The 26,584-nt window shown below is 40.4% G+C and overlaps 4 protein-coding genes across 4 annotated transcripts; all 4 read right to left on the bottom strand.

Moving 5' to 3' along the window:
* Positions 1-3,974: 3,974 nt before the first annotated feature.
* On the bottom strand, positions 3,975-7,665 carry LOC139918946 (trypsinogen-like protein 3). The gene is made up of 5 exons (XM_071908492.1): positions 7,626-7,665; positions 7,391-7,535; positions 5,651-5,904; positions 4,560-4,696; positions 3,975-4,166 (listed from the first exon to the last, which is right to left on the bottom strand). Exons 1-5 carry the CDS (start codon positions 7,663-7,665, stop codon positions 3,975-3,977), a joined length of 768 nt encoding a protein of 255 aa, XP_071764593.1.
* Positions 7,666-9,592: 1,927 nt separating this feature from the next.
* apoc2 (apolipoprotein C-II) lies at positions 9,593-10,200 on the bottom strand. The gene is made up of 3 exons (XM_071908514.2): positions 10,152-10,200; positions 9,876-10,038; positions 9,593-9,705 (listed from the first exon to the last, which is right to left on the bottom strand). The coding sequence occupies exons 1-3, from the start codon at positions 10,198-10,200 to the stop codon at positions 9,615-9,617; spliced, it is 303 nt and encodes a 100-aa protein (XP_071764615.1). The 3' UTR covers positions 9,593-9,614.
* A 3,585-nt stretch (positions 10,201-13,785) lies between these two features.
* On the bottom strand, positions 13,786-15,412 carry apoa2 (apolipoprotein A-II). The gene is made up of 3 exons (XM_071908511.1): positions 15,368-15,412; positions 14,458-14,689; positions 13,786-14,168 (listed from the first exon to the last, which is right to left on the bottom strand). Exons 1-3 carry the CDS (start codon positions 15,408-15,410, stop codon positions 14,012-14,014), a joined length of 432 nt encoding a protein of 143 aa, XP_071764612.1. The 5' UTR covers positions 15,411-15,412; the 3' UTR covers positions 13,786-14,011.
* A 5,694-nt stretch (positions 15,413-21,106) lies between these two features.
* apoc1 (apolipoprotein C-I) lies at positions 21,107-22,511 on the bottom strand. Its single transcript, XM_071908510.2, has 4 exons — positions 22,458-22,511; positions 21,796-21,862; positions 21,556-21,694; positions 21,107-21,437 (listed from the first exon to the last, which is right to left on the bottom strand). The coding sequence occupies exons 2-4, from the start codon at positions 21,848-21,850 to the stop codon at positions 21,371-21,373; spliced, it is 261 nt and encodes an 86-aa protein (XP_071764611.2). The 5' UTR covers positions 21,851-21,862; positions 22,458-22,511; the 3' UTR covers positions 21,107-21,370.
* Positions 22,512-26,584: the final 4,073 nt, after the last annotated feature.

Here is a 26,584-nt window from a genome sequence, read left to right on the forward strand (position 1 = left end):
TCTCTGTGAAAAGACCTGTCATTGTTAAGAAGGAAAACTGTATGATGGAGGATTTAGAGTGTATGCATTGTGTGTGTGTGTGTGTGTGTGTGAGTGTGAGTGTGAGTGTGACTTTGCCTCTTTCCTGTCTTATGAGCCAGGTGTCACAGGGGAATGCTGGGAATGTAAGCCAGCGATGAGTGATGGGGACAGTTTGCCAGAGAAAGAGAGCTGATGGAGGGAGATGGGAGGAAGGGGAGAGAGCTGCCTTGCATTTACGGATTTACATGTACGGATATTGTACCAAACCGCTGATAAACACTGTCTCACACCGAGGAAGATTTCCCCCATGGATCATCGTTCATTTTAATTCCCTCATTAATCCGTTTATGCCACGGCGTTTGAGCAATTGAGGATGGTATTTGTTGGTGTGGGCTGTATGTGAGTGCCTGAGTTATGAAAGCCAGAGGAGAGAGGCGGGAAGGGAGGACACAGAAAAATGGTGGAATAATTTACAGTATGAGGGAGGGAGGGAGGGAGGTATGGAGGGAAGAACTAATGGATAACCATTAATAAGGGTAAGCATAATATAACTGACTGGGGCAGGGGAGAGGAGGATTCCACAGTCTGTGTTTTGCGTATGTGTGTGTTTGACAGAAATGGAAAGAGATACAGAAATAGAGACAAGGAGAGCAGCAAGGGGGAGTCTGACGTGTGTCTGGAATTTATTCCTGGGCATAAAAATCCCTCGGACTGCCAAGGTCAGCTTATCTTTACAACTTATGATTGTGGAAGCCCATTAAAGCCGGGGTGGGAGCTTTGGGTGGTGCCTCTTAGAAACAAACAAACATGTCATTTTGACCGCATCTGTGTGTGTCTAGTGTGGGACAACGCACAATTATGTTACTCTTCAACACGTGTCATTATGCGGTGTTGAAAAGTAGCAAAATGTGTGTTGTACCAGACCAGACACAGTCAAGGTTGTGTTGAAAATGACACATCCTTTTGGGCCATGAGGAAGATATCAGAATCAGAATCAGAAACAGAATCAGGATCAGAATCAGAATCAGAATCATGTTGGGTCAGGGGTGTAGTAGATGGTAAATCCTCCTGGGCTCAGTTTATCCACCTTTTTAATTTGTGAAATGGCATTTAGGCACCATTTTTAAGCTAATATAATTCTCTATCACATGAAATGGCTCCAAGAACAGGTATTTTTAGAGGAGCTTTCTTCAGAAGCACGAAGAGCGGCTTGCTATCCAGACAGTTAAGGGCTTCAAGCAGCTTTTGGGTCTTGACCAAAACTATGTCCCAGAAACCAATACTCGTTTAACCTTACTGGATGACTATGAATCCCTCTATTTCAAAAGGAAATGGGAGGCTGATTTTCAGGTAGAATTTACAGAGACAGAGTGTGCAGAAGAACATAAGGTGACTAATTCATATTCTCAGAGAGAATTCAGGTGGAAATTATGAAGCAGATTCTTTAGATCTCCTAGCAAAGTGGGCACCGCGCCCACTACTGTCTGTCTGAGACAATGTGGTGACCAGGAAGGCAGCCAACATACTATGGGCCATACTAAGCCGCAAATCTTTTGGGACAAGATTGCTATATTGGGTGTCCTGCCTGAGGGAATAAATGCTGGAGGAAGTATCTATCTGTTATAAATACTAGTAATTACTGCCACAATAGCTATAACATTAAACAGCCATATCCCCCAAATTATGAACAATGGCTATCCACATTGAAAGAAATTTGAGAAATGGAAAGAATAACACACACACTGAGACTACAGACCACCCCCCCCCCCCCCCCGACACACACACACACACACACACACACCCCATATGCCTTCTGTCCCCTGCGTACATTTTTTTCTTTCTCTTTAATTTTGTTGCCTTTTCTCTCTTCCCTAGTTTTGTTTTAGATTTCTGCCTTGTAATGTTAAATGTTAAATATGGTAAATATGTAAAATGGAAATGTCATAGCATAGGCGTAAGTATACTAAGTGGCATCAGCATAGTATATTGTTAAACATGTATTAATACAATTCTGAGAGTGGAATTCTACCTCTGAAACGAAAGTCTCTTTTGTTCATATTGATGCTTGTTTGCTCTATTATGATCACCAACTGGAGTTTGTCGTTTGCCAAGCTTTTTATTTGGCAACATATCCCTGGGAAGGGTGAAGTCAGGGGCCCATAGGGGGTGAGGATGGGTGGGTGTCGGGGTGGGTGGGTGTCGGGGTGGGTGGGTGGGTGGGGGGGATTGGGTACAAGAAGAGGGGAAAAGGGGGTGAGGGATAGGGAGAGAGACGTGCCGAGAACAGATGGTGGAGTGGCCTCTGTGTTCTACTGCCTGGGTGATTATGGACACAGCTGTCAGTCACTCTGTATGTGTGATTGTGTGTGTGTGTGTGTGTGTGTGTGTGTGTGTGTCCCTGCCAATGTAATTTCCAGTTTATTTGTATTCATGTGTCTTGGTCATATTGTATTAGATACATGTGTTTATTGCTAATTATGTGAATGTGTTTGAGCCAACGGTGTCAACCAGAGTGTGTGTGTGTGTGTGTGTGTGTGTGTTCGGCCGAAAGTGTGAGAGCGATGCCTTGGCAGAGTTCAGATCTGGACACACCCATGCAAAACCTTGCAAAGAATGCCAGACTCATTTCACCTGTCCACATCTCCATGAGCAGTTGGGGTCTCTCTCTCTCTCTCTCTCTCTCTCTCTCTCTCTCTCTGACTTTCTCTCTCTCTCTCTGAATATGAGTCACTCTGGTATTATTAGGCTTTATCCCCATCTAGTGGTGCTATGGACCAATGGTTCTCATCCTTTTTTAATGTGGCAGCAATTATGCAAAGCAGTACTCCCAGGCACACCTGATTACCAAGCGCAGATCTCATTCTATTTGATTTAATTTCATGTTAATGAATTTCATGAAATTACTGTAATGAATAGAAATTATGAGTTTCAGTCGAAAATAAGATTTCAACCATCTGAAAAATGTGACAATCTTACAAAATGTTTGCTGGCATGAAAGTAAAACTCACTATTGCCAATTACTGACATTATTATCTATCTTGCGCCATTAATTACAAAATTAATGAGTGGTATTTTAGAGGATATATTCACTTGTGCTTTTTAATTATGGAACAATGAAGATCAGGAATAGTGTTTTGGAAAGAAATGCTTCTTATAAAGCTGAGAGAGTTGCAGGTCCTGAGTGTTGAAATCCTCAACGCATAATCACATAATCCTAATCACATAATTTGATGGTTTTAATATTAGATTTTTTGAACAAATCAATGACTGCATTTGCTGCCAAGTCTAACCATGTTTAACCTTAAACCAACCATGCATTGTTAAAGCACATTTGCTGTGAAAGACCCTCTGCTTTAATGAAAATATAACTAGTCTGCACTGATTCTCTATGGAAAACATGCATGAGAGTCAGGTGGGTGGTAAAGTTTCATTTCCTTTCATTATACTGTACACCACTCACATGCACACACACACACACACACACACACACACACACACACACACAAAAGAGCACACAGCACCATGTGTGAAGGTAGGATCTAGTGTGAAACAATCAGAGCTCATTAGCAGCAGCTATTAGCCAGCTGTGGAAACCGTTTGCTGAGGCAAATGAAGAAATGGGAGAAATCACAGAGTAAAGGCTGTAATAAAATCAATGAATAACACATGGAGCATTTCAGCAGATTTCATTTTATTTTTTGTTGCTTATATCTACATTTTTTGAGTTTGCGTACAGCTTTTCATGCTTAAGGAGTGCTGCTGAGAATAAATTTTGCACATTGACTAAACACAGTTACATATTTGCCTACTCTTACCTAGAGCAACTTACAGTATCCAGGTATTGGTTCAGTGTCACTCTGACAGGACACACATTTCTTGACCATAAACTGGTCAAGTGCCGTATTTGTAGCGGTGTTTACAATGTCTGCCGTTAAATGTGTCCCTCTGGTGCCTCACAGCATCTCCTCTGAGGTTGTAGGCGGCAGAGTAATGGATGCGTAGCGGTCCATCACACTGTCGATCCAGCTGTTGTACCTGCACAGCTTTGTGTAGACGGTGGGGTCGGCTGGGTCGCTGCAGCCGTGTCTGAACCACAGCAGACCCTGCAACTGGCCATCACACTCCACCACGCTGCCACCATCAGCCTGGGGGAGGGAGAGGAGGAGGGAGGGAAGGAGAGCGGGTAGGGAAGAAGAGAGGAAGGGAGGATTATAGTTATTATTCTTCTCTTTTTGGATCAATTCCTATTTATTCATGTATATAGACACTTTTGCAGTTGCTGATGAGACATTCATGCCAATAAAGTGAGGTGAAGTGAACTGAAATGACACAGAGAAAGACAGAGGCGGAGGGAAAGAGTGAAAGAAAGGCAGAGGGAGAATGAGAAAAAGAGAGGGAGAGAGATGGCAGATTAATTGTTGCAGCGTGACAGATGCAAATTATACTGCAGGAGGATTATGGCAGTGTATTCCACAGTCTGGTTGGGTTGTGTCCATCTTCTCCGCCCATAATTAATACTCCCAACTCTGTATACTCACCATGCAGTTGTCTGTGTTAGCTTGACCGGCGCAGAACATGCCTTCACTCCAGAACAGGTACTCAGGGAAAGTGTTCATACAGGTCTGGTCATCCACAACGGGCGCAGTTATACACTTCAGGTACTGCCGAGGCTCGGCTGCGTTGAAGAGGAGGAAGGTATAGGGCCAAAGACGCACATTCAAACAATGCACTCAAAATCATACGAGATACATTACCTCACACATACACCTTTCACTGTATGTATCTCCTAAATACATGTGTGAAAACAATGACCATCACCCATGAATCTGCCACCCGTTCTATGACAAAGATTGCTGCCTTGCTTCCCTCAAGATGCATTTCTTCTTAACATGCCCATTCTTCTGCATGCTTATGCATATATTAACCTGCTTTGTGGACTAAACACTGAGTGAGTGTTATTTTCAAGGCCTACTTATTTAATGAGCCATTTTGACAGGCCATTTGAAAATCCCCTTATAAACCCATTTTTAGTCATGACTGAAACAGAATGCTCGTACCTTGCTAGAGATATCAGAATAGTTATCAAACTGTTTTTTTCTGGAGGCTTCTAACAAATTGATGCCCACCAGCCAATCAGAATCGAACATTCACCCAAGTCATGGTAAAAATACATTACAACTGCTACATTTGTACTTCTCAAATTTAAGACTACATTTCCCATAAACCCTGGTGCTTCCTGATGTAAAGAGGATGTTGCCGCTTGTACCCCTTCTCCCTCCTTGGCGTCGCTCCATGTTTTTGTTTTGAAGAGCAAGAAGGAGGATAAGAGCCAATTACCAGCAAACACTTCGACTAGCTAAGCTAATATGAAGTTTAAACTATGCAGTTGGAATAATGGGACTGGGATAAAGTTTTGTGTTACTGTGTAAATAAAACTGTTCCTGTTCTGTGCCACAAAAAGAATCTCCCTTTGTGCCATAGAAATAGTAGAAGTCAGTAGAGGCTGCCAATCTTCTCTGCGATGGTCTTGCTTGTTTGTTTATGGTACTTACACTAATCTCTCACAATTCATTTGGTAATGATTTATTGATGTTTATAAGCCATATCTGGCACCTTCAAATCTACTCACAATGATTTGGGATGGTGGAGCCCCAGCCGCTGACGTGGCATTTCTCTCCAGGCTGCGGGCAGCGTGTGGGCAGGGGGAGGGGCTGGACGAACCGGGTGAGGCGGGCCGGCTCCGCCAGGCGGACCATGGTGAGGCTGTGGAGGGGTGACCGGTAGGGGCTGTGACGGATCACATCGGCCACCTGAATGTGCTGCTCTGTCCCCTCCTCCACGGTCAGGTCATGTTCCCCCAGAGATGCCACAGTATGATAGGGACTGCAGAGGATAGAAGAGGAGAGGAGAGGGTGGGGGAAAGGCGTGAGAGAAGAGCAGAGGAAGAGAGGCGAGGAATGGGGGAGTGAAGAGGCAAAGAAAATAGGCTTTAATGTGTGGAGCGAAGGTGTGGACCCGGAAGACGTGAACTTATGACCTAGAAACAGCAAAGCTCAGGCAAGGATGAGACAGAGACGGACAGCAGGTAAAGGTTTGGGTTTAATTAAGCAGGCACACAAGTGAAAGACAGTTTGCAGTGGTTCTGCCTACAATATATAGTGGTTCTGACTGATGCTGACTACCTAAAAATGTCATAATTACTAAGGTAAACAAGTTTGTTCAGTCTGTATACACATCTGAGTATGTGTGGTGTGATTGCCTCATCTGCTGACACAGGAGAGTATTAAGATGTTATGCTCTCTGGATAAGATGACGGATCAGTACAGCGTGTGTGTACAGTGCTACAGAATGGTGTAAACAGCTGATAACAGTGTGTGACCTATTCATGACAGGCTTTGTGAGAGACCAAAATATATGCAAAACATGCCGAATTTTGAATCCCTTCAGGAGGATAAACAAAAACTGGTTGAACCACTGGAAGAGATAAAGACAGAAGGTCATACTGAAAAAGCTGGAGCAATTTAATTAATGATAGAAGTAGTGAGGAGTAAATAATACAAGGCGACCCTTGTTGAATTCTTAAAGGACAGAATATACTGTTAGTCTGAGGATCTGGGCTAGGTTTCACAAAGACAAATGTGATTATATTACAAAGACGTTCTTGGGAAATTGGGCCAATATAAAATAACAGTGTTGCTGTCAGATGAAAACATTGCTTGCTCCAAAGGTAAATTTTTCAGGAGCTTTTTCAGGAAGAAAAACCGGAACCTTTTACATGAAATGTGTTTTGAATTACTTTGAAGGGTCATAAAACTTACTCAGCACATAAAAGATTATGCAAACTTGCAATTCATGGAAAAAAGAAGACAACCCCCCCCCCACCACCACCACCACCACCAAAATTGACGTTTCGTGGTTTTCACATGACATCAGCAATAGGTGCACTACCAGTCAAAAGTTTGGACCAACCTGATTGAATATACCATGTTTTTCCATTATCTTAAAGCCATTTTGAACTCAAGGCTTATGCTTAAATGCTTGAAATTTGTTTTTTTATACAAATATAAAAAATATAAATATAAATATAAAAAAGTTGATGCCTGTGTATGAATTTCTTTCCAAAGCCTTTGCCTTTCCATCAAGGCAAAGGGTTGCTACTTTAAAAAAAATCTAGAATAAAGATAGTTTTGATTTTTTTTAACACTTTTTTTGGTCACTACATAATTCCATTTATGTTATTTCACAGTTTCGATGTCTTTACTATTATTCTAAAATGTGTAAATAGTAGAAATAAAGAAAAATGTGTGTGTCCAAACTATTGACTGGTAGTGTAAGTATTCATTGGGCACTACCAGTCAGCAGTACCTACCTGGCCTGAAACCCACAGCCTGAGGTTACTATCCACCACTTGTTGATAAGGGCCCCACTGCAGGTTGCTCCCCCGCCATGCAGATTGACCTGCCAGGGTCTGGAGTGAGGCTGGCACACCTTGTCATCCTCGACAGGAGCCGCTCCTGTAATACACCAGCGAGAACCAGGATAAACCAGCTGGCTATTGCAATATTTAGTTAAGGACATTTAGGCAATCCATGGGAAATACTTACCTGTGAGCCCCAAAGCAATCACCAGCAGCAGTATCCTCATGCTGTTGTATTCTTCTATAGTTTATAGTGTGTGATTACAATTTGATCCATATGACACTTTTAAACCTGTACATGGGCTTTTTATAGGGCAATGGGAGGAACACACTGTTTTATTACTATTCAGCATCATTTCCCACTCACCCTTACCTTCGTCATACTATAACCTTATCAGAGCAATTCTCGGCACCTTGGTTTACAATAAGGGTCAGGGAACGGGACGCACCTTATTTACTGTGTTACTGTGCACTTACCGAAGAAATGTGAGACAGACAATGTGTATTATGCTGGAAATGAAATGTCTCAAAGTGACACAGTTCTGTCATTGCCCACTCCAAGGACTCAGACACCACTGTAACAAATACAGAAGATATTGGTTTCAAAGGAGAGGCATAATAGAGGATTTCATTTACGCTTTCTGTGTTTCGGTGAAGTGTATGTCTCATTTCACAGATTAAAGAACAACAAAAACCTGGAGCACAGAGATTCTCTTGGCTCAGCGGACTATATTAAAACCGTTTTTTATAGTGTGCATTTTATATGTGCACTCTAAAATGGACAATGCTGTCATTGATGAATGAATAGGTCTTTGCAGCGCCACAAAAAAAAATTGTAAAAGAGAGATCAGACTGGAGATATTATTCCTACCACTACTGATAAAGTTAATATTTCACCATGATGCAATTTCAAAAGGCTTGTCCTAATACCACCAAATGTCACAGATTGCACAACTCTGACTGGCTTCCAGTACCTTGACTTGTGGGTTGGGACACAAAGTACTTGTTAAGCTGTTTGTTTTTCAAAATTAATGATCAGAATCCATTTTGGTTTCAGATTTCTTTCTTTGTTTTGATTTCCTTTCATTCCTTGAGCAAAAAGTCGACACGCATGTTGGTTACATCTCTTTGGTCTTGTACTGTGGCTCCTGGGTAAGCATGTCTTTGGTAAACAAGATGGTTTTTGAATTCAAATTCATCACTTTGTTTTGTGTAGCCTCAAAAGAAACCACACATTGCACATTTCTGCATTAATTAGACATCAGAAACTCATCACTGGTTGTCAGAACCCACAAAAAGTCTTTGCAGTCTTTGCTGTTTATTCCTCTCTGCTTCTTCACACTCACATGTTACCATATTGATATTTTCTTTTCATTCATGATTAATCGCGAGTACAGCCTATATTCTGGAGTTGCCTCGGTTGATGAAAGGCTTGTGCCTTGTTGTGGATTCATACAGAGATAAACATGTGATCCTTTGCATCAATGCAGTGAAAGTGAATTCAGTACTCACAGGACTGCATTCACAGTACTGCTAGTCCCCTGGAATAATATTGAGCAATTTACTATGTTAAACATAATTCATATTTCATGCTTCAATTTCCAATGACTACAGACACCACTTTTGTATAAATATTTTATTTCAAGATATGCAACATAAATATTTCAATTTATTCAGACGTGGGATGACCATGAAGTCTGAGTCAATCGTGTGAAAAGAAAAATACCACTAGGTGGCGCTAGATTATTAAATTAATTGTGTTATTTTCCCGGTTGTGAGACACATGGACAAATCCATTGTAAACGGTAAGGTGCTGTGTGCTCCTTTGCTTGTGCTCGCTCGGTAATTCTCTCCACTTTCCTCTGTGCAAGCTTTTGGTTGATTTTTTAAAGTGTTAGAGTCCCAGTAAGGTGGTTATCCTCATTTACCACCAGTGCAGTGGCTCAAGGATGCACAGCAAAGAGCTCGGTCCAATGTTCTCGTCTGATGAAGATGCTGTCTGAGGCTGCAGAGGCTTGGGTGAGGTGAGATACGGCCGGTTCGGAGAGTGAAATGAGGTTTGAGGCTTTAGGTCTTGTGGGGCTTGAAAGGTTTTGGCTTAAAGTTCTTATGAGAGACTGAGCTGTTTCCACAAGGGACAGCAGCTGTCATGAAGGATACTGGAGGACACTGGAAATCAGTTTTGGGGGTAGAAGATGTGGTAAAGCTGGTCCTGCAGGATGCCAGTGTAGGTGCTCACAGCTTTGGTAGTCTCCTCGAAAAGGTTCCTATGGGCGACACACAAAAAGAGAACAGATTTAAATATGAACAAATGCTTTAATTCATGGTTTTGTTGCATTATTGCTTTGCCAGCTGTAATGGGTGTAAATATGTGCAATCGCTGCGTGATTGCACACACCGCACTGCATTACAAGAATCTGCATTTTGTGTCTCTTACTTGGCCTTCTCCTCCAGCTTCATGCCCTTGATGCTTTCCAGGTAGTTGGAGGCGGTGTTGACGGACTGCTCATAGTAGGACTTGACGGTATCTGTGATCCTGGCCAGGGTGCCCTCCTCCTCCTCTGCAGCAGCCTGCCTCGGCACACGGAAGCTTTCAGCACCTACACAAAGCAGGTCAGAGGTGCCGTAAGGTCAAAGTTGGCCAGAGTGTATCATCAAATCACCCTCTTCTGAATTAAGCTTCGTTGATTTCGGTCTGAGAGAATGCACTTACTGAGCGCCAAGAGTGCAACCAGCACGGTGATGACCAACAGCTTGTTCATGGTGTCACTCAGGATCTGTGAATAGAGAGGGAACAGAGCTTTAGTCAGCTAATGCTTACCTCACCTTATCCACTAGGGTGAGACACAGTGTCATAGATTCTCTTGACGATGTGTAGTCGAGAGATTTGTGTTGATTCTGAGTGTCTGAAATGTGCTCCTCCATTTTTTTTTTCTCTTGATAAAAGACAGCAAAATTCTTATTGTCAGCCTCATTTAACATAGAGCTTGTTCCTTGAAAAATACATTAAATTCCCTTTCACCTCTTTTCATTTCCCAGTCGCCTACCATAAATCTTCTGCACATTTCTATCACTATTACATTCTATTCCACTTAGTAAACAGCAAGGAAATGCGGCAGTACTCACTGTCTCTCCTCTCCGGAAATGACTGTGATGAAGAAAACAGAGTAAGAGGCACAGCTGACCCAACCTGTATATATAGGAGTGCGAATGTGTTGACATGTCGTTCCCAGGGCCAAAGTGCACTCTGTGGGAGATAAACCCCTGCTGTTGTCTGCCCTGTCTGTGGGAGTATGTGTGGCATTGTGTTTTGATAAAACAGTAAGTGTGACTATCTATATAAACATGGGCAGGGTGGGTAAAGTGTCGTGGGGCTTCGAGGGTCATCAACAGCCAGTTCAAAAGTTACTCTGATTTGATTTCATTAGCACAGGGGTTGAAAGGGCGGGTCATCTTGGCAAATTTCCCACCAATTCTGTGTTAATTATGGAACCTGATTGTGAATGCATTGCAGTAAATCAATCTTTTTTCCACTGATTAGTGCATAAGTTAATTCGTGCAATATATCCCTTGCCCTGCTCACAGCCTCCATAAGGACTCTCTTGTTACTTGCATAACGGTGATGATTCGTTCATGTCTCAATAAGATAGTCCTAAGTCCTACAAAGACAGTCCCAAGTCTAGAGAGTCTTGAACACGTCATCCTGGCTCATATAGGTCAGAAACACCGGCTACTTCAAGTTCTGAAATATACAGGCCAGCTAGATTAGATTTATTGCACGCCAATCAAATGGCAACTTGCAGCGCTTTTTTGTGTGGATGTTCCAAGGTTGCCTGAGATTTCCTTGACGGATCAGAAAAACCCTCTCACATCAGTGAGAAAGTAAGAAATCTTCCACTTCTCCTTCTGATAGATCCCCGAACAACCTCTGCTCATCACCAGGGTCTCAATCAGAAATGGAGAAGCATCTGTTTCAGTACAAGATTTTTTGGACTTCACACTCAAAGCTGCAAGTCCCTCTGGGCTGAATAATGAAATGGATGTTTTCTCATTCATGTGATGTCAAATGAAACTGGGACTACAAATTACAGCCCCTTTGATTCTGTGTGTGTATTTTCCGTTCTTTGTAGTGTGCTTGTATAACTTTCATTTGTTCTTTGATGCAACTATACAGAAGACAGAAGCTTTTCGTCTATTCAGCCTAGAGGTTTTGGGTCTGTTTTTCATTGCTTTTCTTTTCCTTTTTTTATTTTTTGATAACATGTATTTTGGCTTTGGCTAATGATTGCTAAATCATGTTTGCTGGCCATGACAGAGCACCCTAGGCTGGTCATTTGTAAACAATGACAGCTGTTTGCTGTCAAGCAAAATTGAAATATTATTATTTTTTCATACTGTGATAAAAAGCCATTGGGCAAAATCATAAGCCATGAGAATAAAGTCTTTTTCAATGATTTTGGAGCTCTGAAGTTATGTTTTTATGACCAAAGAACATCCTTTTTATCTATCAAACATTAAAACCACGAGGTTTAACAGCTTCCCAGCTGCCTTCTCAGAGTATATACTGCAATTTTGTCAAACTTCTGTCCAGATGTAGAATTGCCACAGTGAAATCTCCTCTCTGATCTGATGTGTTTTGGGTTGAGAGGTCATTTTTCTCTGTGGGTGTTGCATTGATCCAGTCCTAAGTAAACATCCCAGGCCAGTCATGTGATCCGGCCTCACATGTCATGTTGCTTTGTGACCCGACAGCGTGGGTCGCTACCAGGACCGCTGTGGGTCAGTAGTGGGATGTGGGTGAATATCAAAATGTTAGATAGTTAGTTTTTTATGAAATGGGTCCAGCTGGGTCTATCGCTGCCCCAAAACTATGGAATTCTCTTCCTCCCACCATCCGATTCTCCCCCACTATTGGGATCTTCAAGAGTCATCTTAAAACACACTTCTACTCATTAGCTTTTAACTGTGCCTAACTTAACTAGCTCAGGTATTTTTCCTGAAGTCTCTGTAGGTCTGTGTTGTCACTTTGGGCTCTGTGTGACCATGTGCCTTCACTATTATTATTATTATTATTATTATCATTATTATTTATCATCACTGATTTTTCTCCTCTTCTATTGTGTTTGTTTCCTTCTTTTGTTTTTGTTTTCCTCTGTGTGTGTTGTAAAGCACTTTGGATCAACTGTGTTGTGTGTAAAGTATATATAAATAAAGTTGAGTTGAGTTGAGCTGATTCAATGCTATGTGGTGCTGCTGTGCATGGATATTGCAGCTGAAGGGGACAAGAGGTTGCATAATGGCATTGCTACAGCAACAATGACATGATATTCAATTCATTCTGTTATCTTGAAAATGTTATATTACATCTTGACCACTAGGATTATGTTGAGAATAAATCAAAACCAACATCATCAGCAATTACCATCATATCCAAAAGGAGAGAGAAGTCAAATCCTACTGCTCTTACACAAAATGGCATCATAAAAGATTAGCTCAAGAATGGCCCACAGGGGGCATCCATTAACACTAAATAATAAAATGCTTCAATGGGCTGTGATTCAATCACATCAAACAGAGAATGTTGTGTAGTGTAATAACACTGAAAAGTGAAGTTGCAGTTAATAGGCCTCCATTTCAAGCAAAGAATACTTTATATAAGATAATCTTCGTGGTTTCACAGCTTGGCCAGTGAGTGACACGTGGATAATGATAGTATAGTATAATGAGTATAGTGTGTAAATTGGTCTGAAAAATACAGTGTGTGTTATCATTAATGCATCTATCATCTTTTACCATTCTAGGAGCAAAATTCCACTAATCTGGGCCTGAGGTCAAACAGTTTTTATATAGTATATTAGTATAATCTCTGATCATGATGTCTGTGATCTGAATGTCCCTCATTGTCACTAGTAGTGTAAAGCCCAAAATTAAAATGACATCTTGCATTTGATAGAAGTTGCAGTGAACTTTACACTCCACTGTGCCTGCCTTTATATAGCAACAAAATGGGATGTGGAACTATAACAGCTAAATTAAAACTTGCCACACAATGATTGCAGTGGGGGTATCAGGAACAACTTGTGTCTTATTCTTAAAATAATATGATAGGGAAAGTTATGTCACAGGCTAAGATATATTTCATACTATGATCACTATTTTCACATGTTGGATGTCCTTCTGACAGTTTGTGCTCATACTGTGAAGCTAAACCTTGATTCTTCTCAAGAGGAAATAAAAATTAGTATACAAAAATAGTTTCCAATTCAATTTTTTATTGAACACATTCTCACACAGACATCCACACTCGCACACAAACCTTGGTTAGTGTATCAAACACAAAATACTGTACATGCACAATTTGCATAGGTGGTGTTGACATGTTTGCCATGCTTTTGACCCTCGCTCACTTTGGCAAAGATATTGGTTTGAATAGAGGCAAAGGATGCATTTGCATTGTGCATTGCTCTTCTCAGCTTAGACTGGTATAGTTTCTATTAGCTAAAATCTGTTACAAGCGCTGCTAGCTTTTGCCCAAGACTAGCATGACAGGTGGTTTGCTTCAGTCGGTGTTCTTTACTCAGAGGGCATGAACTGGTCCAGGTAGACCTTGATGTGGTTGATGCCGTCATCCAGGTAGGTGCCGATGTGGGGGCGCAGGTAGTGTCCGTACAGTCCCAGGCCGGTCATGCGGGCCTTCTCCACCAGGGGAGCAGCCTCCTGGACCACGCCACTGCACACAACAGTGAAGACAGACTTGTTGAAATAGTCACAGATGTAGAGGGATCCAGTACCTAGCTCACTTATTGGATTTATATTTTCTACATTTATTTATTTTGGACATATCTTCAGTTAGAAATATTTAAGCATGCATTTTCCTTAGTTTTCAGTTAAAAGACCACAATATGTAACTTTAGCATTTAAGAAATTCCCTGAAACTGACAGTCAAACAAATCAACAAAAAACAAAAAACCCTTCATTGCAGGGTTGGTTTGTGTCTGGTATTGTTGGCGAACACTCACGTGGCGATCTTGACGGCGGACTGGAACTCGGGCTTGGCCTGCAGATCCTCGATGTAGGTCTTGCCGGCCTGTCCCTGTTCGCTCTCGTTAATTTTATCCATAATGGGTGCAGCAGCAGCCTGAATCTTGGAGTAGGCATTCAGCAGCCTCTTGTAGAACACACTCTTCATCGCCTCATACTTCTCCACGAGCTCCGTCTCCGGCATGGGAACCTCACACAGGCTCATGGAGACTGGAGCAGACAAGACAGAATGAAATAAGAGAGGAAGAATTGTTATATTAGAACCAGTGGTATTATATCAAAATAAATATCTATCAAGAACAAATGTGTCATAACGAATGTTAATTTGAAAGAATTATCTATGTAACTTCATGCTTTGGTATTACAGGATTTAGTTTGTGTGTCAATGTGCCTACTTGGCCAAAGGCCATAGATAAGCAGCTTTTCAAACCTTGTCTTCTCACTCTAGATAGCTGTGCAGAAAGTTAGTTTGCTTTGATCAGTATTCTCAGTGTAAAATGTTGTCTGCTGGCTCACTCTCATTTAAAAGTCTATCAGTTTTTTGGCTCTGTATCAACCAGAGAATGTTATGCAGTATAGGTTACATAGTATAGAATAGTATACAGTATAGTCAGTCATGATTTGCCCCCAAATGCTGCTATGTCCGTTATTAGATAAATGCATGTTACTGCAATTGAAAAAGTTAACTTTAATCATTTTCTCAACCGGAAAAGCAAATAGCCAACGCAAAATGAATTGCATTTTCATTCAAAATTAATGAATCAATTCTGAATCCTCCACAGTAAGTCATTGTACAAATGCAGTCACATAGTTCAGCTTTAGTTCAAATCACTAAGTCCATGCATTGTAATTGTTTGGCTTTCAGTTCTCTTTGATGTGTAGACTTACCCTGCAGAGCGAGGATCAGCGCCAAGGCATATTTTCCATTCATGTCTGAAACAAAAAAGGAAAAAAATCAAAATTGAACTATCCGTATGATGAATGGGTCATTTATAAATGTGTTTGGTTTGAATATCATTTCCATATTTTGACATTGTAACCTGAAGAGGGAAAATGTAGGCACGCCAAATGCAAAAATAAAACCACTAAAGCTTTAAAAAAAAAAAAAGAAGTTTCAGAGATACAGTATGTCCTAAATATTTATTAGTTCCGACGTTATTTCAGAAGAGAGGCTTCGAAAGCTAATGCATTGAGAGAGAATGATTACCTGCTGTTGTGCTGGATGTACAGATCCAAGAAGTGACAGTCTTCTCTGAAAGCGAGTTGTCTGTAACTCGGCACTCACATCTGGACAGGATGATATAGGGGGGGACTGCAAACAAACGTCATCTGATGAGCATACACACACCTACACACACTCCTACACACATGTGCGTACACATGCACACAAGACCTGTTGAACATGCACACACACACACACACACACACACACATATACACACAAACGCTCACCTACACAAAGTCCACTGTACTTAGTATTCACTTTAAATACAGTATGTGGAAATATGACTTATGACTGGTTATGCAATGTTCCTCTAATGTAAGTTTATCTCTATTCATATGGCGATGCACTTGGAGCCCTCCTGATAATGCAGACGTCGAGTCTGCAAAATGTCAGTGTATGTCGTAATCGACAAGCGTTACATGGCTTTTTTTTTTTTTTTAGCATAAACCTGCTCATCACTTTTCATCTGTTGCACTAAAATATAATCTTTATTTGATAGACTCTTCTCAATCAGCGTTCCCTTGACAGCAGTCCAGGATCGATGCGTAATGTCTGTTGAGAGAGATCAGAGTCAAATGGCCAGCAGGTCGACTAAGGTTTGTCCAGACAGACCTGCTGAACCCGGGGCAACACGTACTGGGATTTCTGCCTTCACCTTTCACCCTCATACCATAGGACGGACTGGATGTAGGCTAATGCTCGATCATTATCACGTTTTGTTCTTTTTTCTGTCTCTCTGCCTAACTGTCTCTCTCCTACTTTCTCCTGCTCTCTGTTTCTGACTGGGTGACCATCTGTCTCTCCTTCTATTTCAAATAAACTCCCCGTCTTCCTTTGCCATCTGTCCCACTGCTTCATGTTGATTGTAAATGGAGATTGAATGACCAGACCAATGAGCACAGCAATGAAGATGATAATAATAAGGTTTATGTTTACTGATTTGTTCATTGTCTCCGAGGTCTAAGGAAATGTTACCTGGCAGCGTTGCATGGTCGTACTTAGAAACTGCAAATGACACTTGAATCAGCGTGAATTAATCCAATTATATCATTAGTGCTGATGAGTGTGTCCTCTGATTACTTAATAATTGGAATTACTGCCTTTAAATATTCTCTCTGGCAATGTTTCCCTCTCACATTACAGCTGGACCTGTACTATAAGACAGCAGAACTAGTACACAGAGCCAACTGGGGCTGTTTGATGTAAACTAGAGGATGTTTCAATGTCTACTTTGATTCCCTGTTTTTAGCATAACCAACTTAAACAATTCTAAGATTTGATTGGTTCAGCAATGAGTAGCAAGAATCAGAAGTGTTAATCAGGGAGTCAAAATGTTGATTTTATTGTCACTATTTCCTTATCGTTGGGGGTGCTGATCAATTGGACTGGCTCTGTTTAATTAAAGGGTGTGTAGTCTTCAATGGTCTTCTGGACGCTCTCCCACAAGGAGCTTCTGGCATTGGAGGCCCATTCAATGTAGCGGTCAGCTGTTGGTTGGATGTGATCCTCATAAAAAGCACCAGCAAACCCCAGCAAAGTTCCTCCTATGTTCTGGACTTTAGCTTTGGCTTCCCTACGAGATGCACAAGCACACAAATGAGTAAGAAGGTACAAATAAACATGCACACGCAAACAAACACAAAATATTTTAGCAATCCTGATAAGCGGCAATCATTTACAGAGAGGTCCAACTTGATGCCATCAATCAGCCACATGCAGACCATGATCAGAGTGCAATTGGAAATACCTGGCTGTCTCCGCCACTCTCTGCAGTATCCCTGGAGCGTCAGATTCCTCCACTGGCGGGGCCGGAGTCTGGGCGACAAGTGGCCCACATGCTGTGGAGGAAGATACACGTCAGTCAGGGAGGGCAAAAACAGCTGAGAATCAATCATTGAGACTTATCTTGAAGATGTAAAAAAAAGTCATACCCTGCATTAGTAAGATGAGAAGGAAAACAATTATTTTCTCGTGCATCTGCCAAGAACACAGAGAAGGAGAGAATTGGGAAGAGACAATGAGCTCAAAACCAGCTTCATTACAATATGTAATCAGCAGTTTAGTCTTCACAACAATTCATTAACATCTCATTCATTATGCCAACTAGACCGTCAACACCATCCATTCGCATGGCTATACTGTATTAAGTTAAGTGTCACAAATACATTCTATTTTCAACAAAGAATGATGATAATAATGTTAATTATTGTCTTATCTCAGTTAAACTCAAAATACATATTCTTTAATGACTTACAATATCGCACACACAAAAAAAAAAACTGTAACCCTTTACAAAGAAGTGACAGAATGTTTTTTTTACCTTTCCGCTGGCTTTGGTCAACAGGTATTGGATGAACAGAGTGTGATCGAGCCACCTTATTTGTATTAGGTCAGAGAGTGGTCAGCCTGATCGGATGACCATTTACTGTTTGTTTGGTTTTTTTTTTTACTTTATTACATCTTTTCATTGATTGGAGATTCAGATCCTCAGGAGACTGACAACAACAGGCCACTGAGTACAATGCTAAGAACACATTTAAATACGTATAGATACAATAATGTTGACTATAGATGATTTCCAGGTCCAGTTATTGTTATTCTCAATCTTTGATGATCAATGAGTTTCTCTCATGCGCAAATCAATGGCTCTCAAACAGACTGAATGTTCTACCGTAAGGTTTTTAGTTTCTCTTGAACGGTTTCAACATCCTAATAATGAAGTGAAGACAACACAAATGCATAGGCAGGTGCATACACACAAAACACAAACATTTAGAAACATTAGGTTTAGGGTTTTTCATAAATAAAGATTTCAAATGTCAGATATGGAGCTGATCTCAGCCAAATTTCAGATTGGCTCTTTGGTTCAAAGTGGTGATCAGATGTGCCCCTTTCCTCAGTGCATGATGCTAACTTCTTACTACATGGGCAAGGATTGTTCTGGTTTCACATGCATTTTGGTCTGCATTTCAGCGGCTGCTCTCACCATATTTTGGTTGTATTGAGGTTGGTCAGCTAATTACATGGCTGTGTGCTTTTCCTGAGTAGTGCGATGGTTTCATCCACCACAGGCAGCTGAATTCGGAGAAAGTTTGTTTCTTTGTACCTGTTATCACTGTCAAATGTTAGCTGTCCAACTGTGTAAATGTTGGTATCCCAATGAAGAAATGTTGTGTTTTAGATTTGCAGAAGGCATTAGTTTATTAAAAGTTCTGTCCTTGTCTTCGCCACCGGGATGAATCACTCAGCGTTAAACTCTTGATATCTTTTCAAGATCAATATTAGCTGAGCTGAATAGCTGTCCAAATGCACTTTGGTTCAGATATCTCAACCCATTTGGCAGGCACTGATATGTATACAGGCCAGTCAAAGTCTGTTCTAGCAGAAGAGATATGGGATTTAGTAAAGACTGAGAGGGGGTGAAATAGATAAACGTTTTCAGCCAAGCAAAGCATTTTTTGTGGGCAGAGTCCACCGCAAAATCAATTTCATCTATTCGGTCCTTTGGTGCCATGTTTGCTACATGTCCTGAATGGGGAAATGAAAGAATGTTGAGATTAAAGTTCAGCATTCATTGAGAAAATGACCATTGAACAGGAGATCCAGGCTTCATATGATATCTGAAATCTTTGAAATCTGATTTTCAACTGTTTGCATTGCAGACCTGATATCACAGCTGTCTAAACAGAAGGAAAAAAAGCATATGGGATCAGATTTTCTCTGTTTAAATAGTATTTGAAAGATTAAAGTTTTGAGAGTTAAAGATTTGTTCTCCTGAGGGAATGCAGCCTTTCTCCCCTTGTATAGTTATATTATAACTATATAATTATAGTTATAGTATAGTTATATACCAAAAGTTGTATTTGATTAAATAGAATTATTGCTGAATAGTATGTGTGCATCTCTTTTCCATAGTTACAGTAGGCTATAAATGGTTAAAATATATATAGCTGTAGTATAGAGAACGATAGACCATTGATTAGCCGTCATAAATGCCCTGTGTCTTTTCGGCCTCTTCACCTTTTTGATGGCTTTGAGTTCATTGTGTGCAGACAATACAGGACATGTTGACATCATGGATCCAAACCGGGGTTGGGGTCAATTTGCTTTCAATTCAACTTATTCAGGAAGGGTTAGGGTTGGATTTTCCTCCAAAAAGTTTCATGTATCCTCTCTTGAATGATATACCCGACAATAAGCACATTAACCAAAGAGTAGCAGTTGACTTAACACCTTGAATGGACTGAAGTGAAAGTGACCCGTCCTGGTGCAGACAGCTGGTGGAATATGATCATATTCTCAGCCGTCTGTGACCCCTGTGCCCCAAAAGCTGCCCTCTGTCACTCTGTCCTCTCCAGTCAGTCACAGGAACAGATTCCATTGAACTGGGACAACTGGTGGATCATTAACCAGCATAAACAGCGACTTTTGCCCAGGTCTTGTGAAATGCCAGAAAAGCAGCCGTGCTGGCACTTGCCCTTTGGTACCAGCTATTGCCACAAATGCACTACTATCTAGTTAACTCTATTAGTTGATCCAGCTGGCTATTCTTTGATTAAATTACAACACTCATTAGTATGCTACTGACCCTGCTATAAATTGATGAATTGGTCAAAGTACTTGAAATATGTGCCATTAGATTACATTATGATTATTCAATACTTGTTTGGTAAACAGGTGATAGCAGACTTGTTCTTGTTCAGGCTACAGATTCAAGAGTTGATGATGCTTTCCTTCTGACATGTCTCTACACTTAGCAGAGGAAAACATTTAACTTCAGCAAATATGCAAATATAAGCACCTGGATCTTCTATATCTTGTCAAAGTAATGGTTAGCTTCTCTACTAGACAAAAAATTTGGAATGCCTCTTTTTCCTGTCTTTTTTCTTCTTTTGTTTTGTCTTTTTTTCAGGTTTGACTTTCATGTGGACTCAGGCATATAAAGTGTTCTAAAAAGTTGGCATGGATGCGGTTCTTGTAAATGTGACAATTTGCCTCTGTTCTGATTATCTATACCTTAATGCCATAATTAATGTTAATTTAGATGGAACTAGTAAATATGACACCAAGTTTACTCCCAACATGAGGGGGAGCTTTGAATTAATGAACTGTAAGACTGGGGACTATTTTTGTCTGAGCTAAAATAACACTTTCATATTCTTTCATATTCCCAACATTACTAAATCATTTAATTTGACATTTTTGCTTATATATATTTAAATGTTTATGCCATTATGTATGAAAATAAGTTGCTACATATACAAGACAATACTGTCATAGCCTGAAACTAAATGTTTGTTCATTTACATGTAAGATATTTAGCAGGCACTTCCACTAATTTATTCAGTATACTAGGGATTTCTTACCCTCTTAACAAGGAGAAATACAGACCCAAACACAGATTTTATATTAAAAAAAATGTATCTTTATTGTTTGTATATCTTTATTGCACTTTTTTTGCTTTCACATTATTTCTTCCAAAATTACACTTAAAATTGAAAAAAAATTGATTGCCTTGCTCTGCTGATGGTCAGCAGAGCAAGGCATATCAGTGCCACAATGTGGGGGTCAGACTGTCGGGGCTGGGGGTCCGGGGTCAAAGCAAGGTGGCGGTGGTTGTCATGCAGGTGATGGTAAGGGTGGGGGTGGTGGGGTGCACAGCAGTCTCACTTCTTTTGGGACAGGTCCTCAATCTTAGCTTTCACAATGTCAAACTGCCGCTGGAACCAGTCCCTGAAGAGGAGGGCACAAACATCTGGTGTTATCAAGGATGTATGTGTGTGTGTGTGTGTGTGTGTGTGTGTGTGTGTGTGTGTGTGAATTCATTTATTTTCCATGTGTCTCTGCTCACCTGGTGTTGGTGGCAAACTCGCTGTTGTGCAAATCTTCAAAGGCGGTCTTGGTCTTCTCAGCCAGGTTCTTGCCCATCTCAGTCATCTGGTTACCAAAATTGGCCAACTTCTCCTCGACAGTCTCGGGCTCCTGAGCCTCTGCAGGGAGAATGGACGGGTAGAGAAGAGGGTTAGACAGGAAAGAAGACAGAGAGGCAGATGAGAAGGTACACTGCAAAGACAGAATCAGTAAAACCTACCGGTGTGTGCGGCCAAAGCCAGCACCAGCACGACAACTGCAAGGTACAGTTTCATCTTGACTGTGCTCTGGAAGGACAGAGAGACAGACAGGTTGCTATTTATTTATTGTCATTGTTACAAAGAAGCTATCATGCTAAAAGGACCAAGAGGCAGTATAGACAAAACAAGAACAACAAATCAACTTTTCTATTGTCTTTACAAATAGCGCCCCCGTGCGTCAGCACCAGCGCGCATGGACAGCTCCCTTTGCGGCCAGCACGGTCAATCCTCTGCTCACAGATATTGGGCAAGATCTGCTGGACATAGTCTTGAATTCGGTAGGGAATAATTTAAAAGTAGGCTGCTAATAACGCACCACTATTTGAATTGTCTTTGTGGCTGCATTTTCTCATTGGTATTACCTTTACCGTAGGCTTGTTTACCACTTGAACATCTAGGTGTCGCCACAATATCAATTTTAAGAAACGTGCCTCATCAGGTTAGAACAAAACTTTTTTGATGAATTCAAGTCTTTACATTAATTTGATGCTCTTTGTTTGTTTTGAAGCTATAAGTTTCGGCATCAGTGGCCAGTTACAGTTCAGAAAGTAGGCTAATTAAAATGCAGCTACGGTTTTTTGTATCAGCTGTAGGAGCAATTGAAATCAAATGTAAAACGTACCTGTTTCCCGTCTCTGAGGAGAAAAAAAAACCGAGTGTGTGTGAGCGCCTTTGGGTGTTCCTCTTTATAGGCCCGCACGACTCCAGGACGGTGACGTAGCAGACCAGACCTTAGCCAGCACTGACCTGTGGTGACTTTGAGGTTTCTCTTCCCCTGTTGTTGACGCTGCCAGACCTGTGACCATGTGATGAAACGGTATGATGATGATGATGATGATGATGTGATTAAACGATAACTGCTGTACTAACTGTATAACTGAACAAAATCCCCATACAAGTCAAACTTTCTATTGCATTGTAAACCAACATTGTGTTGAACATGATAAGATCATACCTGTATAAAAAATTTTTTGTGCCTTGCTTTATTGACCTATCCCTTCTTTTTGTTTGTTTTCCTATAGTTTTTTTTTTACTTGCTATGTATTTGTACACTGTTTTTATTTATGGTCATACTATTGCATGTAAAGTGTCTTTGATGATCTTAAAAGCACTATACAAAAAAAAGTATTATTATTATTATTATTATTATTATTATTACACTGAATGTTCATAATTTTAGGGGCTCTTTCCGTGAAGTACACTGATGAGGTGAATCCAGGTAAAAGCCATTATCCCTTATTGATTTCCTTTATTAAATCGATACCAATTACAAAGGAGGAGATAGACATTGAGAAGCAGAAGAGTTAGAGAATGATTTTTAAACTTTGAGACAATTGATATGTGGATTTTGCAAAAGGGGCTGCAACTCAACATCAGAGAGATGTCCCTTATATTTTGTATATTCAGTGTAAATGGTGTGATACTCCACAGCGTCACGTGTCCTTGTTTTCCTGACTGCTGTTTGCTCACTGTGTGATTGACCTGATCCTGGATTCGCTATGTTTTTTTTATTTTGTTTGTTAGAAATAGTTTGTCCTTGGAACAGAATGATATTTAGTCGATTCCAGCCCTGGCGTTTGATAATGATGGGTCTGCTTCCCTAGGGAATAGAGCTTTCCCCTCAGCGACAGTGGTATCATTTGATAAGGTGAGAAGTGATGTGGAAGAAACAGTGAGCTCAGAGTTCAGCAGTGATAGCACTCCTGCCAATCACTAGTCATCATTCTTCAGTAGACATGAGCTATCTGTAAGCTCCTTTGGACCTGAAGTGTTGGTCAAGGATTGACTTAGTGTCAAGCAGCTGTACTTTTTTTTGGCAATGGGTTATCAGGCTTTTTATTTATATTTGGCTGGAGAGATTTCACCATTTTGAGACAAATAACTGAGGCCTAAGGGCTTTCAAACCATTTACATTTTAAAATCTGTCAAATTTTTACCTGATGAAGGTCTAAGGACTGAAATGTTGTATCAGTAATAAAGTTTATTGCAAGTAAAAGGACAGTGTGCAGGAATTCTCTCTTCTCAAAATCTGTCAAATAAAATTAATCAATAGTGTGAATACAACACACTGTTTTGTAAATCGACATCTATTTTTTTCCCCAGTCCCATATCCTTCTGTTTTGTCTCAGTGAGTTCTGCTGTTGGTATCTTGCACACGCTAATAATGCTGTGTGACATATACTTTTTACCCATACTTTTCATTTATAACCAACATGTTCTAGTGTTGGAATTGCCTGCTGTGTATATTATATAATCCCCATTTGCTATATTCTTGTTTATATTCTGTTTTTCTGTTCTTATGCTATATGTCTTTGCTGTGTCATGTTGCTATTTGCTGCTGCAATGACCCAATTTCCACATGGGGATCATTAAAGTTTCATCTTATCTTATTTTATGGTATTAACAGTGGGGAGAGCAAAACATTATCAGAATACAAATTTGCTCAATGTAATTTTCCATTTTACTAGCAAGCAGATAAAATAATTTTCTTAATAACTATTGTTTGTTTTTCTGCGGCTGTTGGGACGCACCTCGACTCCAATTTGAGCCCCACTGCTTTTGGACAGCTGTGTTGATTGGATGCTGTTTCCTTGACAATTGACACAATATGATAGCATGATTTCTTTATAGAGGAAAAAACAGTTTGGCAGAGTCCTATATTTCAGATACAGTCTTTGTTATGTCAGAGACAGCAGATAATGAACTATCTATATTTTGTTCTGTCCTTCTACTGTCTTTTATTGTCCTATATGATAGATCAGATTTCCCCTAGGTGCATTTTTGCATTCACTGCTCTACTTGAAGTTTCATTGCCCCATTTGAAGTTTCTAACTATCTGACATCCAGATCTGTGTTCAGTGATGTTCAGAGGTCAGTTCGGTTCGACAGGCCCTATATATGCTATCTGTTCATGCTTGTATAAATGTGATTGAAGTACAGGTGATGTACTGCCCCTCTGACCTATCTCTTATAAGTACAGCAGATTGCATATAAAGCTAATCAACCTGAATTGAATTGAATTGAATTTTCTTATTGACAATATAAAAAATATATGACATATATACATAAATAATATATGCACAGCCTCACCAGGAGGCATCATATCTTTGTACAATATATGTCAAAAGGATAAAACACAATAAAGCCCAAGAGCTTATTTCCATTGTGGTCCTTTGGGTGTAGGTGTGTGTTTAACTGTTAGTGATTGAATGAGTATGTGAGCACAATAAGCATAAATTAATGAATGTGTGTATGTGTGTGTAGTTAAAATCAATTGGCTTAAAAACCACATGTTCTCCTAACCCAGTCACAATTACCCTAGCATGCATGAATAACTAAAACAAACAAGATGGCTATTTAGGACCTACTGCAACTCAACCGATTTAATAGTTATATTTAGGTCCAGCTGCTACTCAGCCAGCTCTTTAAGGAGGACTTAAAGTTTCCAATAGAGCTAATCGACTTAAGGCTTGCAGGTAACCCATTCCACATAACTGCTGCTGAGTATAAAAACGAGTCCTTTCCCATACAGCTTTTGAATCTGCATGGCACAAAATCAGTGGAGCTCCCTCTAGTGGGATAACTGTGTACATTGCTAACCCGAGAAAAATAATTACATAGATATTTGGGTACCACATTATTGACAATCCTGTGAACAATACACATTTTAATATGTGATACTCTCTCCTCCACTCTGAGCTACTTGAGGCTAATAAAATGAGCAGGGAGAAGATGTGTTTGGGCATGGAGTTTAAGAATCAACCTAACTAGTTATTTTTGAGAGGTCTGTAGCTTCTTTTTAAGGATCTTAGGGATGCTAGTATACCAAGTACAGGCGTAATCAAAATGGCATTGCACAAGTGCCCCTGCCAATATTTCAAGAGCATTTCTATCTATTAAAGTGGATATTCTAGCAAGAAATTTGATTTTTTTGATTGACCTTTGAGATAACTTTTAGTGCCATACTCTCTCCAGATAGTTTATTGTCTAATATACACCCTAAGTAAGTAATTGATTCCTTGGCTCACCTACTACCACTTTGAACCCAGGAGACTTCTTTAGTTCTGCATTTGACCCAAAGAGTATCGACTCTGTTTTGCCGAGATGGAGAGACAACTTATTTTCTGCTAACCAGATGCTGACTTTGTGAAGTTCTGAACTAAGTAATTTTTCTACTTCTAATTTATCATGATGAGAGACTAGGAGAGCTGAATCATCTGCGTAAAGGAACAGATTGCAATCACAGGCTGACTTCATGTCGTTGATATATAGCAGAAAGAAGAGTGGACCTAAAATGCTCCCCTGTGGGACCCCACATTTTAGTGGTTGTGGTATGGACATGGTTCCATTTACATCCACCACTTGAACCTCTCTAATAAAAAGTTCCAGTTCACAAAGGCTTGGTCTCCTTTCATTTTATGTTAACCTGTGTTTATTGTGTCATGCAGGAGATTCATTTTGGTATTTATAAACAACTTTTCAACATCATCTCAAAAAAGTCCTTTGACTTTTGGTCTTAAAGTTTCTGATGACTGCAGCGTATTTACGCATGATGAAATTTGCCAAGTCTTGTTTCACAAAAGGGAAGTAACTCAGACAAAACAGCATGTGGTCTGTCTTCTAAGTTTGCACGCAGCAGAGAAGCAGTTCAGTACAGTTGGATGAACTGCAGTAACCTCTCATTACAACTGTGAGGTGAGTTAGAGCCAGTATGTCTGTGTCTGAGGGTTTGAAGGCTTCATCACAGCT

The sequence above is a fragment of the Centroberyx gerrardi genome, chromosome 12, assembly GCF_048128805.1.
Source record: "Centroberyx gerrardi isolate f3 chromosome 12, fCenGer3.hap1.cur.20231027, whole genome shotgun sequence".
Classification (NCBI taxonomy): domain Eukaryota; kingdom Metazoa; phylum Chordata; class Actinopteri; order Beryciformes; family Berycidae; genus Centroberyx; species Centroberyx gerrardi.

Bases quoted from the DNA above. Each gene is read 5' to 3' on its own strand.
- LOC139918946 (XM_071908492.1), bottom strand. From the start codon at position 7,665: ATGAGGATACTGCTGCTGGTGATTGCTTTGGGGCTCACAG. The intron at 7,536-7,625 runs GTAAGTATTTCC...GGTGTATTACAG, and splicing joins GATTGCTTTGGGGCTCACAG to GAGCGGCTCCTGTCGAGGAT. The intron at 4,167-4,559 runs GTGAGTATACAG...TCCCTCCCCCAG, and splicing joins CTAACACAGACAACTGCATG to GCTGATGGTGGCAGCGTGGT.
- apoc2 (XM_071908514.2), bottom strand. From the start codon at position 10,200: ATGAACAAGCTGTTGGTCATCACCGTGCTGGTTGCACTCTTGGCGCTC. The intron at 10,039-10,151 runs GTAAGTGCATTC...TGCTTTGTGTAG, and splicing joins GGTTGCACTCTTGGCGCTCA to GTGCTGAAAGCTTCCGTGTG. The intron at 9,706-9,875 runs GTAAGAGACACA...TGTCGCCCATAG, and splicing joins AAGCTGGAGGAGAAGGCCAA to GAACCTTTTCGAGGAGACTA.
- apoa2 (XM_071908511.1), bottom strand. From the start codon at position 15,410: ATGAATGGAAAATATGCCTTGGCGCTGATCCTCGCTCTGCAGG. The intron at 14,690-15,367 runs GTAAGTCTACAC...TGTCTGCTCCAG, and splicing joins GCTGATCCTCGCTCTGCAGG to TCTCCATGAGCCTGTGTGAG. The intron at 14,169-14,457 runs GTGAGTGTTCGC...TGTTGTGTGCAG, and splicing joins TCCGCCGTCAAGATCGCCAC to TGGCGTGGTCCAGGAGGCTG.
- apoc1 (XM_071908510.2), bottom strand. From the start codon at position 21,850: ATGAAACTGTACCTTGCAGTTGTCGTGCTGGTGCTGGCTTTGGCCGCA. The intron at 21,695-21,795 runs GTAGGTTTTACT...TTCTCCCTGCAG, and splicing joins GGCTTTGGCCGCACACACCG to AGGCTCAGGAGCCCGAGACT. The intron at 21,438-21,555 runs GTGAGCAGAGAC...CCTCCTCTTCAG, and splicing joins GAGTTTGCCACCAACACCAG to GGACTGGTTCCAGCGGCAGT.